The 19,841-nt window shown below is 45.1% G+C and overlaps 1 protein-coding gene across 1 annotated transcript in view; it reads right to left on the bottom strand.

Moving 5' to 3' along the window:
- The window catches only part of CCDC93 (CCC complex scaffolding subunit CCDC93), a 994,005-nt gene that overhangs the window by 378,090 nt on the left and 596,074 nt on the right, over positions 1-19,841 (bottom strand). The window contains exon 14 of the mRNA XM_086957357.1: positions 13,344-13,417. Within this exon, the coding sequence (XP_086813483.1) occupies positions 13,344-13,417 (74 nt within the window). The remainder of the gene's footprint in view (positions 1-13,343; positions 13,418-19,841) is intronic.

The raw sequence follows: 19,841 nt of genomic DNA, 5'->3' as shown, positions 1-19,841 counted from the left end.
TATACATACACACATACATATATATATATGTATATATATATATATATATATATATTTATATTACCTACTAGCGGTCGCCAGTAGGTAGTTATAGTTAGGACCTAATTTCCATAGGGAATCCGCAACATTCTATTGGGAATAACTTTGGCGCCGGTTGATGAATCTTCGCAAATTTCTCAAAGAAGATGGCCCGCTCCGCTCCGATTCGTCAAGTGGGGGCTGAGAAAAAAGGGGTGTCCCAAAACATGTTTTCCCCATGTTATGTTCCATAGGACGATTAGACACGGCTACAGCCCGAACGGCTGAACGGAATTACAAGAAATTTGGCAAAATGGTAGAGTCTGATTCGCAGATCACGCTTTTGCTTAAATGGTGTAAATCCCTCCAGTAGTTCCTGAGAAAATCGAAAGGAAAAAAATATATATATCTATAAGCGCGTACGGTAAGCGTATCATACGCTTACGGTACGCGTACGGTATACCTTCCCGTGCACGAGCTGCATGCTGATTGGCTACCACTGTCTGTCAACACTCCAAAACAGAAATTGTTGGCAGCCATCTTGTGCCTCGGTAGACTGAGGCACAAGAAAGCAGAAAAACAAACGTGTAAAACTCCAAAAGGGGCAGAGTAGAAGCACCCTGACCCCATATGCCTGCTTAGGGGGTCCCACAAGGACCCCCCCAAAAATTTGGGGGGGGGGGGGAATCGCGGGGTACGCGTACCGTGCGCACACGGTACACGTATGGAACGCAAAACCTCATGAGAAAGCTGCATGCTCATTGGCTGTCAACACTTCAAACCAGGAAGTGTTGGCAGCCACTTGCTCGGTAGACCGAGGCACAAGAAAGCAGAAATACAAACGTGTAGAACTCAAAAAGGGGGCAGGGTAGAAGCACCCTGACCCCCCTAGGCCTGCTCAGGGGGTCCCACAAGGACCCCAAAGGCCCCCAAAATTGTCGGGGGGACCAAATCGTGGGGGCATAGTGATAAAGAAGCGTGGGGGGCCCAATCCCCCACACTGCCCCGGGGACCGCCGCCCCCAGGGGCAAAGCAAGGCAGCCCCCTGGCGCAAACTGGAGGCTCCTGGTGGGCTAATTGGCCCCCAGGGACCCCCAGTATGCAAGGGGAATTAGTTTCCCCCTCTGCAAACGCGCCAGGGGGCTGCGTTGCAGAGAGGTGTAAAAAGGGGCATAGCCTCATTACACCTCTCTGCAATGCAGCCCCCTGGCGCATACTGGAGGTTCCAGGTGGGCTAGTTGGCCCCCAGGGACCCCCAGTATGCAAGGGGAATTAGTTCCCCCTCTGCAAACTCGCCCGGGGCTGCATTGCAGAGAGGTGTAAAAAAGGGTGTGGCCTCATTACACCTCACTGCAATGCAGCCCCCTGGCACAGACTGGAGGTTCCAGGTGGGCTAGTTGGCCCCCAGGGACCCCCAGTATGCAAGGGGAATTAGTTCCCCCTCTGCAAACGCGCCAGGGGGCTGCGTTGCAGAGAGGTGTAAAAAGGGGCGTAGCCTCATTACACCTCTCTGCAATGCAGCCCCCTGGCGCATACTGGAGGTTTCAGGTGGGCTGGTTGGCCCCCAGGGACCCCTAGTATGCAAGGGGAATTAGTTCCCCCTCTGCAAACGCGCCCGGGGGCTGCGTTGCAGAGAGGTGTAAAAAAGGGGCGTAGCCTCATTACACCTCTCTGCAATGCAGCCCCCTGGCGCATACTTGAGGTTCCAGGTGGGCTAGTTGGCCCCCAGGGACCCCCAGTATGCAAGGGGAATTAGTTCCCCCTCTGCAAACGCGCCAGGGGGCTGCGTTGCAGAGAGGTGTAAAAAGGGGCGTAGCCTCATTACACCTCTCTGCAATGCAGCCCCCTGGCGCATACTGGAGGTTTCAGGTGGGCTGGTTGGCCCCCAGGGACCCCTAGTATGCAAGGGGAATTAGTTCCCCCTCTGCAAACGCGCCCGGGGGCTGCGTTGCAGAGAGGTGTAAAAAAGGGGCGTAGCCTCATTACACCTCTCTGCAATGCAGCCCCCTGGCGCATACTTGAGGTTCCAGGTGGGTTAGTTGGCCCCCAGGGACCCCCAGTATGCAAGGGAAATTAGTTCCCCCTCTGCAAACGCGCCAGGGGGCTGCATTGCAGAGAGGTGTAAAAACATTTTTTTTTCAATTTATATAAAAAATATGTAATGTAATTTAAAAAATAAAATATCTAAAAATAAATAATTTAAAATAATGTAATAAATCAGTATAAAAAATATAACAATTAATACATTTAAAAATTATCATTTACAAAACCTTTGAAATTCACTGAAAAAATCATAGGTTTCACACATGGTATAGTTCGGAATTAGCATTTTAAAAACCTTTGAAATTCACTGAAAAAACCATAGGTTTCACACCAGTTATAGTTAGCTGGCCATTTTACTCATACAAAACCTTTGAAATTCCCCCGTTATAGTTAGTTCAGCTAACTATAACTTGCGCGCCTGCAATGCACTGCTGATGACGTCACATATTACATCACTCATGACATGGTCAGTGACATCACTGATTACATCTCAAATTACATGACTGATGACATCATCCTTGTGAAAGAGTGGCAGACTTTCTCTCACTCTAATATAACCTTTGATACACATGTACTAAATCATCATATGTACTCATACACCTATACATCCTGTTACACACTGATACTCATCCATAGAGTTACTTACACACATACTCACACATGCAAATAAACTATCAAACATCCATGTACTTGCATATACAGCTATACACACAAACATACACATACAGACTCTCTTAAACCATCACTTATAGAAACACATAGTTATACAGGAACTCTTCAAATCTCTAACTCTCATATATACTCACTTATATACACCAATACTCACATATAGTAGTTTAACACATATGTACTTAGTCATAAAGTCAGTATTGAGACAGTCATTCAATCACTAACACACCAATACACACACTCATCGACCCATACAGTCCTGCACACATGCTATCTTCAAAACACATATAAATAGTGAGTCACTCATTAATGCATCTATGTGCTAAGTAATATCCCCCACCAAACCATATAAACACTCAGACACTCATACTGATACTCAAAAAAACAACCCAACCCATGCAGCCACTTATTCAAAAAATGTGTGAGATATTTACATATTTAAACATTACTCACTAACCCATGTATTCACTAAGATACAATTAATCAGTCAGTTATACAATCAATTTTACAAAAAAGTACTCCATTTAGACACTTACTTACCCATTTATTCTTCCATCGACCTTTAGATATACATATATAAAAAATATTTATTTTTCAGAAAGACACATCCACTGGATGATGTCATGAGGGATGTCATTTGAGATGTCATCAGTGGTGCCACTGACCATGTCATAAGTGATGTAATATGTGACGTCATCAGCAGTGCATTGCAGGCGCGTGAGTTATAGTTAGCTGAACTAACTATAACGGGGGAATTTCAAAGGTTTTGTATGAGTAAAATGACCAGCTACCTATAACTGGTGTGAAAACTATGGTTTGTTCAGTGAATAAATATTATATATATATATATATATATATATATATATATATATATATATATATATATATATATATATATATATATATATATATATATATACACACACATCTTTGTGTATTTGAATCTTATGCATTTGACATCTGGGAAAGTCTAGAGCATTGTATAAATTAAAACCCCAAGCCTTACTCAAAAGAGAGAGAGTCCTTGCATTTTGTGAAATTATAAAACCCTTTTCTAAAGGTGCTGTGTTAAAGTGTTTCGACTGTGCCGGGTGTTGGGATACCGTGTGAAAAAGCTGCGTTATCTAATAGGCGCATTCAAAACACCGGGAGGAGGGGTGAACACCTCTGTCCAGGACAGGTTTTGTTCTCGACCTCCGAGAGCGCTGTCGCTCACCCTATGAAGTCAGAACTCTGTTTGGTGGTGATAGGGTGACTTAGACCAGTCGGTGACCACACTAAGGGTTGGTAGGTTTCAGGGGACCCCTTTAAGAGTTCCTCTGTGGGCAATTGTTAATAAATCTGACACTGGAATCAGTGCAGGTTTATTAAGACAAGATGTTTGGTACCAAACATCCCATAATACAGTGAAGCCATCATGGAGCTGGGGAACTCGCAATGACGAGTGTCCAGCCCATGTACACACTATGGCTTCCCTGTTCACTTGCAATATCCAAAAATCGACATGGATATTGCAGGGGCATATCTGCTCATGCAGCTAAGTCCTGACAGGAGATATAGTGCACCCTGCCTGAGGGCTATAAGGCCTGCCAGAGGGGTGTCTTACCTATATCCCATGCAGTGTATGTGGGTTTGGCTCACAGGAATGTGTGCTATGTTGACTCTTGGGTTTTGTGTGCAACAAGGCATGCAGTCTGCAATAGCAGTATGCATGGCCTTGGTGAGGGGACCCTAGGGTGGCACAATTTGTGCTGCTACTCTTGGGGACCCTCTTCAGTGCCAGCGACCTGGGTACCATTTACTTGGGACTTACAAGGGGTACTGAAGTTGTGCCAATAGGGAAACGAAAGGTACAGTATAGGGAAAGAGCTTCTGGCCCAGGGGGCCTGGTTGGCAGGATCCCTGTGCCTTTCCAGTCGAAATTACATAATTTTCCAGGAAAAAAAGTGTCCAAAAAAGGCACTTTCCTACACACCTCCTTCTAGCTACTCTATGTCGCGCACCTCCATACTCAATGTTCTCACCTCACTCGCCATGCTACATTAACTATAACGTGAGCCTTCTCAATGCACTGGTTATACTCTTGCATATGACATCACTTATACCAGGTCATATCATAGCTTTCATAACAACACTTATGACATCTCAACTGAGATGATTTTTCAGAACACAGTGCATAAAAAAGTCACAAGTTATAGTACAGAGGTGCGTATCTTTGAAGTTGGTGTGAGCCCCAGGACCACTACCTCTACAAAATGGGAGGGGGCACACAGCTCGCCTCGCCAATCCATTATAGGCCCCAGGCAGCCCACTTGCCGGGGCAGCATTCTATAAGGGGAGTGGGACCATGCGCCCGCCCTCCCTCCCTGAGCTACTCTAAGCCCCGGGGAGCACACCTCCATAGCAGCATTCAATAAGCCCCCTCTCCAAGTCATTAAGGCAGGGAGCCCACCAGCCCCTGGGCCAAAAATTCCAAAAAGGGGAGGGAGGCCGAACAGCCCCCCTCCCCAAGCATTGAAAATGACCTTGGGGATCCCATCTCCCAGGGCTGCTAACACTACAAAAAGGGAGGGGGCCGTGTGCCCCTCCTCCCTGAGCCCCTAATGAACCCAGGGACCACATTACTTTTTTTTTTAAGCTCCCCGCCCACTTGGAGCAGACTCAGTGTTTGCTCCCATTTGGCAGGAGTCTTAAAAATGCTCCCGCCAGGTGGGAACAAATACAGGATTCCCTGCCGGTGCAGGCAGGGAAACCACTTTGTCAAGCGGGTGGGCTCTCTGTGACACAGCAAGTGAGCCCTGGGGCCAGGCTCCCCAGGACACAGCAAGTGAGCCAGCTGCAAGGATGTGGTCCCTGGGGTCATTAAAGTCTCAGGGAGGGGTGGCGTGAACTGCCACCCCTTTTTGGGCCTTTTCAAGCTCAGAGGGTGGCCACATAGCTCCCGTCTACTTTTGATGACGTTTCTGCTCCCGGGGTGGGCTTCACAGGGCCTGTGATGGCTCAGGGTGTAAGGCAGCGCAGTCCGTCTCCCCTGCAGTCTTGGAAGTGAGCACCCAGGGGCCTTTAATGGCTCAGGGAGGGGGCCATGTGTCTCCCTTACCTTAAATAATGCAACCGACCAGAGACAGTCTCTGTATTTTCCGATCACAGGATTATGTCAGAAACTACTGGTGTTTTTTTTAATATTGACACCTTGCGACTGGGGGATCTCTCTAGGCCCAACCAATCCAGCCTAGTGGCTTATATTTTTTTCATTTACTTCAGGAAAGGGGAATAAGTTTCTGAGTCTCCTAACATTTTTCTGATGTTGCTGGCAGCCAATTAGAGCGCTCACTCATGCTGAGCTAATTAGCCCAAGGAAAAAAAGTTCCCCAGACCAATCAGAATGCTAAATTTTTAAGTAGGCGCTCCTGCGAGAGGGTTTAGGTCTATTGCAGACCCAACCTCCAGATATACAAATATGTTGACCCTTTATTTGTAAAAAAACGAATAAACCGATTTACCCCACATCACAAAAAGCACAATCTGTGGACCAAGATTTAGCTTCCTGTAAAATGTAGTGTAATTCCGCTCAGCAGTTTCTGCTGTAGCCCTCCTTTAAAAAGCCTATTAAAAGTGCTGGGGATTTTGCAGTTTGGGACCCCACCTTTTCTCTAGGCCCCTGCTTGGCGGATCACGCAAACAAATTCCATGCACTACCTAATTAAAAAGTAACGCATTTTTGGAAAGTATTGTGGAGATTCGTCAAATGGGACCAAAGTTATTAGCAACACAAAAAACGCTTTTCCTATGGAACAGCTGACCTAACTATAACTACCCAGTGGTGACTGTCACTGGGGGCAGGAGGGGACACACACACAAGTGCACGCACACACACACACACACACACACACACACACACACACACACATCCTCACCCGATCCTATTCTCTTATATATTTTAATGACGTGATGCATTTCTTAGAGGATGTCCAAAATCATGCCCCCGCCTGGTTGGTCATAAGATTCCCATTCTGCTATTCTCTGATGATACTGTCCCGGTGCCCTAACCTCTGGAAATGGATATGTCTGGACCAGAAGGGTAGGTGTGCTGCACATACATTGGATGGTGGCTGATGCGGAGTGGGGTGGGCGGGAGGGGGGGAACATGGGGGTTCGGCTAGGGGGGGATGGGTGGAGGTGGGGGGATGTTTTCTCGGATTTCTCTTTTCGTTGTTGTTGGTTTTCTCTTTTATGAAAATTGCGGACCCTGCTTCCCCGGTGGGGGGTGCCTACGATTCTTACTACGCAGGACCGCCCTCCGGGTTGTAGGTCCAACTGCTGTGTTTACTTAATACTTGCTTACGCCCTGCCGGCGAGTCGATGTAGGCAGCTGGGCTGTGTATGATGCAAACTGGCCGCATAATAAAATGTTTGATTCTAATATCTCTAACTGGTCCTCAGCGCCTAGTGGATTGCCTTTTGCAATGAGTGAGGGTTGGTTATCAACCTCACCCCTGACAAAATTTATGGTTATTAGCCCATATAAGTCTTTTATGGGCACGGTAACTCTGGAAGGTAGACCACTAGAAAGAGTGTGTTTGTTTATTTACTTGGGGATTACGTTAACCAAATTAATGTTTTGGAAGTTCCAGGTTGAGAGAAGCAGTCTGAATCTCACCCAGCGCTCTGCCACCATTTTAGGATTATATCGGGCTGCCCGAGCCAGGATGATATCTCCGCTTTGAATGTGTACAGAGCCAAGGCTGAGAAAAGTACATTGTATGGGGCTGATTTATTGGGCATGACCAAGAATACATTCATAAGAGCCATAACCAATTTACCAAAAAATACAGTATTAATTCCACTTAGACGTGATCTGGGCCTTGAGCCAATGACCCACAAGGCCTAGATCAGACCACTCCTATTCTGGCGAAGGCTTAAATATTCACCTGCCGTGGAAGTCTATTACACCTTCTTCTAGGATGTAGCCTCTTATGACACCATTGGTAAAATTAAAACGCTATCTAATATAAAAAAACGCTTATCCAGACGATCTGGAGAAATGTTGGTCTACTTGTCCCTCAATGAAATATCTAACTAGGGCCTCTCTTAAGAAAGCTTTTAGAGATTACATACAGGCTGATGAAATCAAGAATGTCACAGAGGGGCCTCTTGATGATTATTTTTTAGATTTTAAGATTTATATAAGTTTTGAGCCCTTTTTAGATTATATTTTTCCAACACCTGCTTGGAGCATATAGCTTAAATTCCAATATGGCACTTTACCCTTTCTGTTGCTCTTAGCGAAATGGAATCCTGGCCACTACCCGAGTATTATGTGTCCAGCTTATCAGCCAGCCGAGGAATCTCTGGCTCATTCTATTTTCTTTTGCCCTTATAGGAGGCTGGCTTAGTATATGGTGCGCACGTATTTGAGTGAAGCACCTTGCACTAATCGAGACAACCCTTATGGTGATTTTAGTGGTCTTAGACAACCATAGAAAGCTCTCTAAGTGGTAGCTGTGGAGAGCAGCCTTCAGGCTTAGTCCAGAAGGAGTGTTAAGCAGCTTGATTTACCAGAACTAATCATATAGTGTACGTTAAACGAAAAAGAACCACACGGTGTAGTTATAAAATAGTTATATTTATTATAAACACCCATTAACACATTGGTATATCTCCTACCCGGCGATATCAACACAATACACTTAAAACTTCAAATCTAAATAGGTAAGTAAGCACAAATACACAGTGGTCTCCAAGGGGAGACCAAACCATATACTAAAGAAGTGGAATGCGAACTGCGACTGAAGTCGGGACTTGGACCAGAAGACTCAGAAGAGCCTGGGGACACAAGGAACCCCCCCAAGGTTCGTAGTAGGAACGCCACGGAGGCTGTGTGCTGAGTGGAAACACAGCTGTGTACTTAATGCAAGTCAATTGAAAGTCGCGGTTGCAGTTTTCAAGAAGGACCCTTCCAGGTGGACCCCGAAGAAACTCAGTGGAAGACAGAAGGTTGAAGAGTCACCGTATACCTGGATACCCCAGGAACCAGGATACCTACACTAGGGAAGCTGGATGCATAGGTGCGAAGTGACATCAGAAACCGCTGTTGACCACAATGGAGGACTTCAGGAAGATTCTGCTGGCAAAGAAGGTGAAAGAGTCTTGTGGAATCCAAGGATGCATTCTTGAAGAGGAGTACCTGCAAGCAGAGGGGTCAGAGTCTATGCCACACGGAAGTGACCAGGAGACACAGAAGACTAATTACCACCAATGACGGAAGTTGCAGGAGTGATGACGGTGATCTTGTCGCTGCAGCTGTGAGGACCAGGCGATGCTGTGGAAGACCAGGAGCGGTTCACGAGCTGTCCCACGTCAGAAGTCAAGAACCAGGGGGTCCGTGTCCAGCGAGAGCACTAACAAGCCTTGGCAGCAAGAACAAACATGGTAAAAGAAAAAGATGCAACGTTGGGACCAGCAAGGTTCAAGGGACTCACCAATTGCAGGAGAGTCGGAGAAGGCCAGAGCAAGCAGGGGATCCAACTGAAGCAAAAGAAGACCCTCAAGAGGACCCACAGGCCGAAGGTACAGGAGTCACAAGAGGACCTCGAGCAGCACACCAAAGATGCAGTCCCACAGTGCTGAGGATTAGGACGGAGATCTTGGCAGGAAAAGAGGCTGGAGCTTGTTGTAGCTGAAAGATCTCTGGAATGTGGAGCCAACAAGCCTTGGCAACAGCAAGTCGACGTGGTGCACAGGGGTTCTGTTTCAACGGTTCTAACGAGGGATACTGGCCTTAAACTTACTGAGAGAAGAGGTTAGGTCGCAAGGGAGTTGCAGAACCACAACCTGTGTTGCTGGGCCTTTCGGAGTACGTAGGACTTCACGAGCAACAAACCAGTCAGCTTTGCTGCAGTGCCTGCAGATGCAGGGGAGTGACTCCTTCACTCCAAGGGAGATTCCTTCAGGTGTCCTTGATGCCCACAGGCCTGGAGAGGAACCTGGATGTAGCACAGGAACAGACGATGAAGAAGACTTGCAGAACAGCGGGACCAGAAGTCTTCCTTGATGCAGTCTCGGTTCCAGGAGAAGTCCAGTGAAGTCCAAGGTGCCCAGACAGTCGAAGTTCAAGTAGTTTCAGGTTTGAATCTTGTACCACGACGAATCTGAAGAACCACCCACAGGTAAGTCCTTAAGTACCCTAGGCAAAGGGTTGGGATGATTCAAGAGTCCTTCCCAGTGAAGGAGCTGGACAGAGGGGAGGCTACTCCCTTGTCCTTTCTCCAGTTTCGTGCCAGAGCGGGAGCCAAGGGGTCCCTGAACTGGTTCCAACTGGAGTACGCAAGGAGGGCACAAACTGCGCCCTTCAAAGCAGTCTGGTAGTGCTGGAAAGCACCCCCACCCCAGACTAAAACACTAAGTCCTGTCTAGGAGGAAGTCACACCTCCCTGTGACAGGAAACCTACTGCAGTATCTTCCCCTGTTCAAGCTCACCTCAGCAGCAAGAGGGCAGAATCGTGGCTGTGGTCGGTAGCAGCACTAGCTTGCTGTTAGACCCTGAAAGGCTGGTACCGGGAATACAAGCGGGCACCCTAGAGGAGTCCCCCAGTATATGGGACCCTACATCCAACACTGGAATTGGTGTTAGCATTGGATTCCAACCTGTTTGATACCAAACATGACTAGTTTCAGAGCAGCCAATATATAGTCAGACATCTAGTAATTAACTTGATGTCCACTATATGTATTAAAGGCTGACCGCACTTTCAAAGCCTCGAGAATCGACTACGGAATTGGAGGGGGTGTCCTGCTCGGGAAGGGCACCCTTACACTTATAAGCTAGCACCCTGCCTTCAGGATTGAAAGGCCTAACTTAGGGGGGACTTATAGGTTTTAAGTGTAGTGACCTCAGATATAAGAAAACGTATATCTGTCGTAAGTGGTGCTAACACCAACTTACATAGGCTGCAATGGCAGGCCTGTAGTCACACCTTCAGTGGTCTCTCATGGGTGGCACAATACATGTTGCAGCCCATGGGAAACCCCTGGTGTACTTATGCCCTGGGTGCCTCAGTACCAAATACTAGGGACTTAGAAGGGTACACCAGTTGCCTATTAGGAAGGTACTAAGTTACCACAGTCTACTTAGGGAGAAAGCACAGTGACTGGGGTCCTGAATAGCAGGATCCCAGCCAGACAAGTCTAAAACACACTGACACCTGGCAAAAAGTGGCAGTGAACCTGCTAGAAGGATCCTACCTTCCTACAGCTTTTCTTACACATGCCCTAGAAAATCTTGGATTATCCCGCTATGTAAACAGCTGGGGTGTTGACAGCATAAGGATGCTCTACGGTTGCGGCACACAGAATCCAAACAGCCCATTGTCTGTGCTGTGTCTAAATACCTTTACTAGAGCTGGTGTATTAGAGCCAAAGCGATGGTCGGAGTCTTCATATTTAAAATCTGCTCAGGCTGGAGTTCTGACCGCTAATGGACACGTTTGACTACAGAACAAAAAGCCCTTTACCTATTTTGTTTTCTACTGGAGTGTCTTCTCTCCTTCCCCACTCAGGGTTAGTCTGCTCTGTGTGATACTGTATGGACTCAGTCATTCCTGTAGATATGGCTTTTTTTTAGCTCAACCATGATATTAGCTATTTTTGTATATATCTATGAAGCTAAACTTGTAATGTATGATGGGATAGCAGTTAAAGTTTTTATGCCTTTTTTACTGTATGTTTACATGTATTTCTTATATGTATATCCGTCTACGTGTCGTGCTTTTATGGTTGAGAAAATACTGAATAAAAAATACTCACACACATATATATATATATATATATATATATATATATGTGATAATATTTAGGGGTGGGGTGGGTAGGGGTATTGGGTGGTTAGGGTGTTTTTGAGTTTAAGGATGGGTAAGGGTATTGGGTGGTAGGGGTGCTTTTAGGGAAGAGTAAGGGTATTGGGTGATAATGGCCATTTTAGGGTTTAGGGGGAGGTATGGGTATCAGGTGGTAAGGGTGTTTTGGGGTTTGGGGGTGAGTATAGGTAAAAGCAAGGCAACAAATTATGTGATTCGGTGGCTGCAGCTTTTTTGCATAATTATCTATTTTTCACTTTTTCCACACATTTTATTTCTTCATCTGATGGTTAATCTTTAGATGTTATCAATATTTTTTCTTTGTTTCTAGCTCAAACCAATCAAAAGTTACTAAAACATGGTGACGTGGTTGAGCGCAGTAGAAGGCCCTTCACAAAGGTAAACTGGTAATTCTCCAGTTGCTTATCTCCATATTTGGTAGTAAACCTGGTTTTAATGAGGTGAAATCTTTAAACCACACAATATTAACATGGGTCAAAAACCTTAAAAATAATTAAGTAAAACTATTTTAAAATGTGCTGCATTATGCAGCATCATTTGCTTTTTCCTGCCGCATAACTTAGTCAACCCTGATGCATGATTTTGTGTTCCTCTGCCGCATAATTCCAGTGACTTTGTGTATAGGGTGGCAAGGCTGTTTTTAGGGTTTGGGGGTGTGTGGGGGTATTGAGAAGTAAGGGTGTTTTGGTGGGTAGGGGTATTGGGTGGTAAGGGTGCTTTGGGACTTTAGGGGTGGAAAAGGGTATTCGGTGGTAAAAGGGTGATTTTAGGGTTTAGAGGTGGGTTAGGTATTGGGCAAGGGTGTTTTAGGGGTGGTTAGGGCCAAGGGGTAAAGGTAATAAAAAAATGGGGGCTTGGGAGGTTCCTTGCATTGTAAAGGCATGCATGGTAAATTTATATGGGCAGTAAAAGACTGTGTGGTAAAAGCAATGCGTGGTAAAGAATTTGTATTATAAAGGATGCGTGGTAAAGGCATGAGTTGTAAATGCATGTATGGTTACGTCATACAACCAACTCAGACATAAAAAGATGTATACTGGCAGATAAAATCAAAGCAGCCTTTGTCAGTAACAAAATCCTTCCTCATCTCAATCTGATCTCGCAAAAAACTCCTGACCATTCTTTAGTCCATCAATTATGTGTGTCCTGGTCATAACATATAGACTTTGCCCATGCTGATGAAAGAACGGAGTACAGAAATTCAAAGGTTGCGGAGTTGTCTCAAGGAAGGGGTGCGAAACAAATTTGGGTTAGTAGTACTGTTCTTGCATCTCCAATTCCAGTCTTGATTATTTTTGTGTGAAGCTTGCTCTCCACCATGAACCCATGGTTATTGTTGCCAATGTTTACAGCAAAGAAATTGACCACCATGAGGGTGGCGTGGTTCTGAAAAAACAGATGGAAAACTATTCTGTTGCCGGAGAAGTTATACTGCCCTCAGGAATATCAGTTGGACAAGATTTTAATGTTGCTTCAAAGGCTGGCTGAAGCTAAATCAGAGTTAGATATTGGGGGACAATGTCTATACACTCCCTCCCGATCCTAGTGGATGGACAATGCTTAACAAATTTCCAGATAAAGTGTGATTCCTCAGAATAAGGTTCTTTATAATAAATCCATTTGAAGCCAAGCAAAGAGCACAAACACTAACAATCCAGAGCTAATCATAAGACACTACCACAAATGCAGGCAACACAAACACCTCTGAAAACAGCAACCTTACACAAGAGATATTACCTTGAATCGGCTTGAGATTCCAGCGTTTCTAATGCTGCAAGTTCCTTGTCTAGTTTTTCACGGTGATTCAAAATCTATAGATGGAGTAAATTGGAAACATTAGTTCAACAATAAAATAACCTATGCGCCCATGCATGGGCAAATAACATCTCTTAATTTTAATATACATGCATCTGGACTGTTCAACCTTCCCCTATATATCCTCTGGATAAATAGTCCGTCCCTGTGGCATGCTTTCCACCACCATCCATTCAAGGCAACATTTACTTTTCGCCAATTGAATCAAAGCCTCTTGTTGCCGAAAAATGTCAATTAGCTTTTTGGGTAACTAGAAGTCAGAGTAAAATGCACTTCCTTTTCGAACCTAAAATGGAGCTAAACCTCTACTGGTTGTTTTACTATCACACTTACTTACCATGGCAATCTTTCTGGTGAAAAAACAAATGTATTATTCTCGTATTTAAACATCCTAAATCTAAAATCCTACGTCTGCAGTCACAGCCATTAGCTCGCCATAGTCTTTTACATTAAGCCACCTTCTTAAAGTGCTGTATACTATGATCTGAAGAGCAGACAATAAGCATCAAATCCGATATAAATAAGGCCAGACGATCGGGTAGGTGTGAGCTGTCTTCAGGCAGAATGGGAAATGCTTTCTAAACACGGAACCATAAATAGTACCAGGCACAAGCCATGGGTTACTGGAAGAAGGCCAGGACTGCGGAGAAGATGGAGCCACACATTAGATGGAAGCCACACACGAACTTGCTGTTTAACATAGTCTTTAATATGTTTTGTGAGTAAGCTGCTTCTCTCAGTTTGCTTTCAACATTCACTTTCTTCTCAAAAGGGCATTCAGCACACTGAATAAACACTATGCTGTCTGGACTCTGTTGACAGTGCAATCCACCCTCCTTTGTAACTCAGGAAGGGAAGACTTCCTGGTGAAGAGCCTTTGTGAAAAGTGAATACTTTCATTTAAAGATGATATTTTAAACACCCTCCGATGGTCCAGGAGTGAAACATATTCAGGGATGTATCTGTGACAGTACTGCTAGCTAGCTCTTTCTTATATATTGCTTCAAAGCATGTGGAGTTCCAATGACCATGAGACGATTCCAGACATCCACCCTGAATCGCTGCGATACACCTTGTCAATGCATTGACATAAACTAAGACGGCTAGAGACGAATACATATTGCATGACGAAGAAGGAAGAGACTTTGGATTCCATTCTGTAGCTATTACGATTGGTGCACAATGGAAGCCCGTTAGGAAGTACTGCACTGGTAAGGAAGCTGTAGGGTGGACCTTAACCAAGAACAGAAGGGTCTGTTGACTGGGGCACTTGAATGCTACACAGCAGAAGAAGATGATGACATGTCCATTACCAGCTTGATGGAATATTTTCTTATTATTCGAAAGTTCAGGATTCACACAAGTATAACTGACTGAAAACATTCAACAAACACCCTCATACAAAGATTCACATAGAGGGCATTTGATTTACATATGATCATGTATTAGAACTAATTATAGGAAATCTACAAAAACAGATATTTCACATAAGAAAGGATGCTCTCTCACAAATACCTTCATATTATTTAGGGCATTGACCATCTTCAATTCCAAAAACTCAAATGATAATCGCAGAAAGACAATGGAGCTTAATAAAATTTTAAAATTAGGAAATACACCTAGGAGGAATTCAGTGGCAGCAAGTCAGAAAGGTAAAAAAACACGGAATGCCCAACACAGTTAAACCCATGCCTATGCTAATCATACTCCCATTACATATGGCTACTTGCATATTACTCAAACCAACAAAAGGACCCTGCAGAAGACAATGTCGAGAAGCTCCTGAATTACGTAATACCCGCCTGTTATTAAAGGTATTTGTTACACGTGCATTTTCCAAGAGGAGGAAAAAAAGTGTATTGCATTTCTGCTCCTGTGCTGGCGTTAACCTTTCACATGTATGTATGTATGTTCTATATTTATGAACCTACTACTCAGACTACAAGTGGGCACCGGGGCGTGATTTCTACTTCTGCGTTTTGCAAACGATGAAACTCAATGTTAGCTACCTAAGAACTACCAAAGGAATTCTGGGAAGAATGAGTCACTTATTCATGGAATGAGTTAAAGATTTTAAAACGTTTTGCTCCAGGAGAACTTGGATCTGATTTCAGAGTGCAAAATGTGCGTGAAAAACGTTGTTAAACATATATGGGAAATGTTTTATTCGTGAGTGACTTAAGTGAGTGCAAACGCAATAAGGCGGGGTTGCTGCAAGTGTGGAATATCCAAATGTAGAGGTTTACATACAGTAAATGGGCGTGGCCAGAGTGGACGAAGGGCTCGAAGGACGCCAATGACCCAGATTTTTAAAGATTCACATAAGTGGAGCCAATGACTTGAACTAATATTCCCGATTATTGAATATGGCTGTTTTAAACACGAACCAAGTCTGAAATAAGCAGAGGAAACTGCTCATATATTGCTTTAGCCAGGGCTTTAAGTGGGCCGGGTCTCACCGCGTCTGAGCACCGGCAGTTTTTTTTAAAGGGGGTCTCGAAACGGGTCTCTACCGGGCTCTGTTTTGTGCCCAGGCACTTTTTTTTCCGGACTGCAGTGACAGCATACTACAATCTGGGAAAAAACGGACCGCCTGTGTCGGGGCTCAAAACAGAGCCCGATAGAGACCCGTCTCGGGACAGCAGGCACATCGATGTGCAGGTGCTCACACAAAGAGAGCCATTTTCTCCCTAGATTTCCCTTCTGTTTTTGAAACTCAGGAGCAGCAACATTAAGGGGGCGTCACCAGGGCTTTAAGTGGGAGCTTTTTCAATATTATATACAAGCCATGGTTGCTGCTTATTTATCTAATGCAACTAACAACCACTGACAAAGCCAATTGTCCTGACTTGTTGTAGGTGTAATGTTACTTGTATCATATTTAGATGCAATGACAGAAACAGCAAAATACAAGTCGGGCGGCACACACTAAGCTAAGCACAGATTTTTAGCTTACATATTTTAAGCCTTTAGCCCAAGACCACGCTGATCCTAACATCGAATATGAAGGACGAAAACCGTAACGAGAAACACTAAAAAAGAATGCATGCAGATTCTTTCAATTAAGAACTGATAACAGTAAGAAAAAACCTTAAAGTAAACTAACTTTGTTTTGTTCTGTCCCTATCATTGCATTCTTCTGCAATGACATACATACATTATAGATCATATTTTATTAAAGCACGTTTGAGCAAAACTGATCTGGCTTCACGCATTACCAAGAGCAAGATGCACAAAGACAAACCGCACTGGACAAACTGTATGGACGCTAGTTCAGTATACGTTACAAACGAACGCAGCCGCGGTCCGTCCATTGGGGTGTAAGGGCGTAGCCCCACCAGCCCATGGACCCGCGGCTGCAAGTAAAATAATTGCCACTGTGTTTTTAAAATTCATTAACAGGATTATCCGAGCGATGCCGGGAATCCGGGCAGCACCCGACTGAAACGGGAGTGCGCTGCGCAGGGTGGTGGGCAGGCTGGCGGGGCTGGTCTGAGTGTGAGTGACAGTCGAGTTGAGTCCACGTCAGAGTCAGACACTGCAGGCAGACATAACGCGCAAGTGCTGCTTGGGGCTGAAACTAGCCCGAGCAGGCGCATGAAAAGTTCCCCCATTACAATAGTGACCAGGGGGGTGCTGGTTAAAACGGGCAGGAGCCCCGGCGTTAACAAGGGCGACAGAGCGAGTAGTTAGTGTGCCGCCCAAGCCAATCCTGGCGCAGCATGCAGCGCCAGGATTGGCCGGTCACCGCGCAGCAGGGCAGGGCAATCCATTATTGGATGCCGCGCGTGGGTGGCTCAGCCGCACTGCACAATGGCCAATCACTGTGTCTGACTGCATGTAGTCATGCAGTGATTGGCCATTTGCGGCGCGCAGCTCTGCTGACGGTGTAGGATCCGGTTCTGGGGCCCTGGGACTCGCCTCGTGGTGTCGCGTAGAGTGGTCGTGTGCGCATCACCAGCCTGCTTTGCTTTCTCTTGAGTCGCTCGCCTCGCCGTCATCACCAGTACTAGTACTTACAGACAGTACAATAGTTACTAGCAGTAGTCGACTACTCTTCTTTTAGTGAGTATCTCAGACAGTTGAACTTGTTTTTTAGGAGGATAAAATGTCATGACTCATTAGAGGCCAGGGCCCAGGGCGGGGTGTATATGAAGTTGAGTTCCGTCCTAACTTCGGTCGGAATCGGATATATACTGCGGTGCGTGCTATCTATGGGGTTTTAATAGTGGCCGGCGGAGTTCCACACTGTACTAACTGGTTCGAAAGTGGTGATGAAACGCTGCAGCAACACAGCCCCCGATCTAAAGTACTTAGGGAATACCATTTTTTAATTCCCATTAACGTTCTGGGTGCTTAATTGAACAATGGGCAAATTGTGCGAGTTAAAATAGCTTTACGAGAGTGCAACTGAACTTTTAATTTAGTTCTAAATATCCACAGCGAAATTTTCACCTCTGGAGGAATTCCTTACCCACAAGCACCACCACTAACATTTTTGGAGGGTTCACTGCCCGTCGTCACCCAGGAAAATATTTACTTTTGCCCTCACAGAAATAACTATCCGACCTTATCCATGGTGGAAATGGGCTCTAAAATGTTTGTGAACAATCACACAGTCACGATTTTGTTAGAGTGCACACACTTCACAAGGCACCCCTCTCTGGAATGCCTACCACTCTCCCTCAGAAACAGATTTACTACCCAGAAAATATTACACCATGCTGGGCTTTGGTTAGGAGGAGGAAATCCATTTTTAAGTGCAAATTCACCTCTAGTGAACCATGAAAACGAATCATTTGCATGTGTAAATTGCTTTGTGATGGGGGCCTTTTAGCTAAATCCATCCTCTATGACTTTGTTCAGAAGGCAACGCTACTGTGTCTGCTCTGAAAACAAAGGCGAAGGAATTGTGCATGAAACAGCTTTCAGAAAATATGTGCCGTGTGGCTGCTTTAGACACAGGGCGTTCTTTTACAGCCCGGGCAGCCGCGCCCTCCTCAGAGAGTGTGTTGCATTTGTGTTTGTGTCTAAATGTAATAACAGTCCGGTTTCTGATTTCATTTCACAAGATCATGGTTCGTGAATGCTGCTACTTGTTTGTTGAATAAAACAAATACTGATTGGGGTACTCAGAAATGCATTGTTATCTCTGTTTTTAAAAGTTTTGTAGTGTTTGTTCTATTTGGAGACTACACAGATTTTACTGATCAAATGGCATATTAAGTACATTTTGTTTCACCTTAACACTATCATCTGTGTGGAAGACATGCATGATAGTCACATGCATTCTAATGGTAAAGGTAAGGCGAGGTTCCCAATGCTTTGTGAAGGCTGTTTCCCAACTGCTGTGCAACTTCTTCTACTCTTAGAGCTGAGATTTTCATGAAAGTCTTATAGTCTGAATTCAGCACCTGAGCGTAATAGGACGGAATGTATGAAGCGCTGTGGTTATACTGAATAAGCAGCTACCTATGTTATGCCATCTATTAATGTAATAACTGCACTTTCACAATTGCTTTATTAACCTTCCTGCTTTCTCAAATTTGCTTGAAAATGCACGATTTTTCTTCTTTTTTTTCAAAATTTTCTTGGTGGGGGAAGTGGGGTAACCCCCCAAAACCCCCCTTATGGGGTTCGGGCTCGCTCGCTACGCTCGCTCGGGTGCAGTATGCAAATCACTTTGCGCCTCACCAGTTTCAAATGTGACCAGCCGCCCCTGCACGAACATGCACTAAAATGCACACCAGGCACGATTAACTTAGACGTGAACATTGAATGCACGATTCTGATAGTAAAACACAACTACTAACCATCACACTCCTACAAGTGTGACAATTCGGACTATTTCAGGGCCCCAAAGCTATAAGAATGGCCTGGGCGGCAGGGAATACTACTTTTTAATGCATATTGAATTAATATTTAATTGTTGTTGTGGTCATCATTTCTAAATCAGCCAGACGGCGCCACCTTGTGGCAGACTGTCACAAGCGCTGGTGCTGACAAATTAGTGCGGGTGCCGAGCACCGGCTCAAATTAAGCACTGTAAACTGTGTGCCTCTTGTCAAGTGCTCGAAGTGGACGTGCCATACTGATACTGCGCAATGACGCGCACAGGACATTTGACTCAAATACAGTGTTCTTCGTGCATCAGACAAGTGACCTGGCACACGCTGCTATGTTCTGATAATAGCACTTTTCGCCTTTTCAGCTCATTATCAGAAAGTCCGAATGTCTGGATCGACCCCTGGCTCTTCAATGAGCTGCTGAGTGCCAGTACTCCTACCCTCAATCGTGTCCTTTTTGGAAAAAAAGGACAGGAATCTTCTTAGCTGCCAAGACTCGTCCCCAGGTGAGATGAGCTTTTTCGTCTCTGTCTGAACTGTCAGATAGATATTGATTTCGTGCGCGCTGGCTGTT

This window comes from Lissotriton vulgaris, chromosome 2_1, assembly GCF_964263255.1.
Source record: "Lissotriton vulgaris chromosome 2_1, aLisVul1.2, whole genome shotgun sequence".
In the NCBI taxonomy this organism is placed as follows: Eukaryota; Metazoa; Chordata; class Amphibia; order Caudata; family Salamandridae; genus Lissotriton; species Lissotriton vulgaris.
Note: the sequence above shows the minus strand (reverse complement) of the source record. Positions and strands in the feature narration are given on the sequence as shown.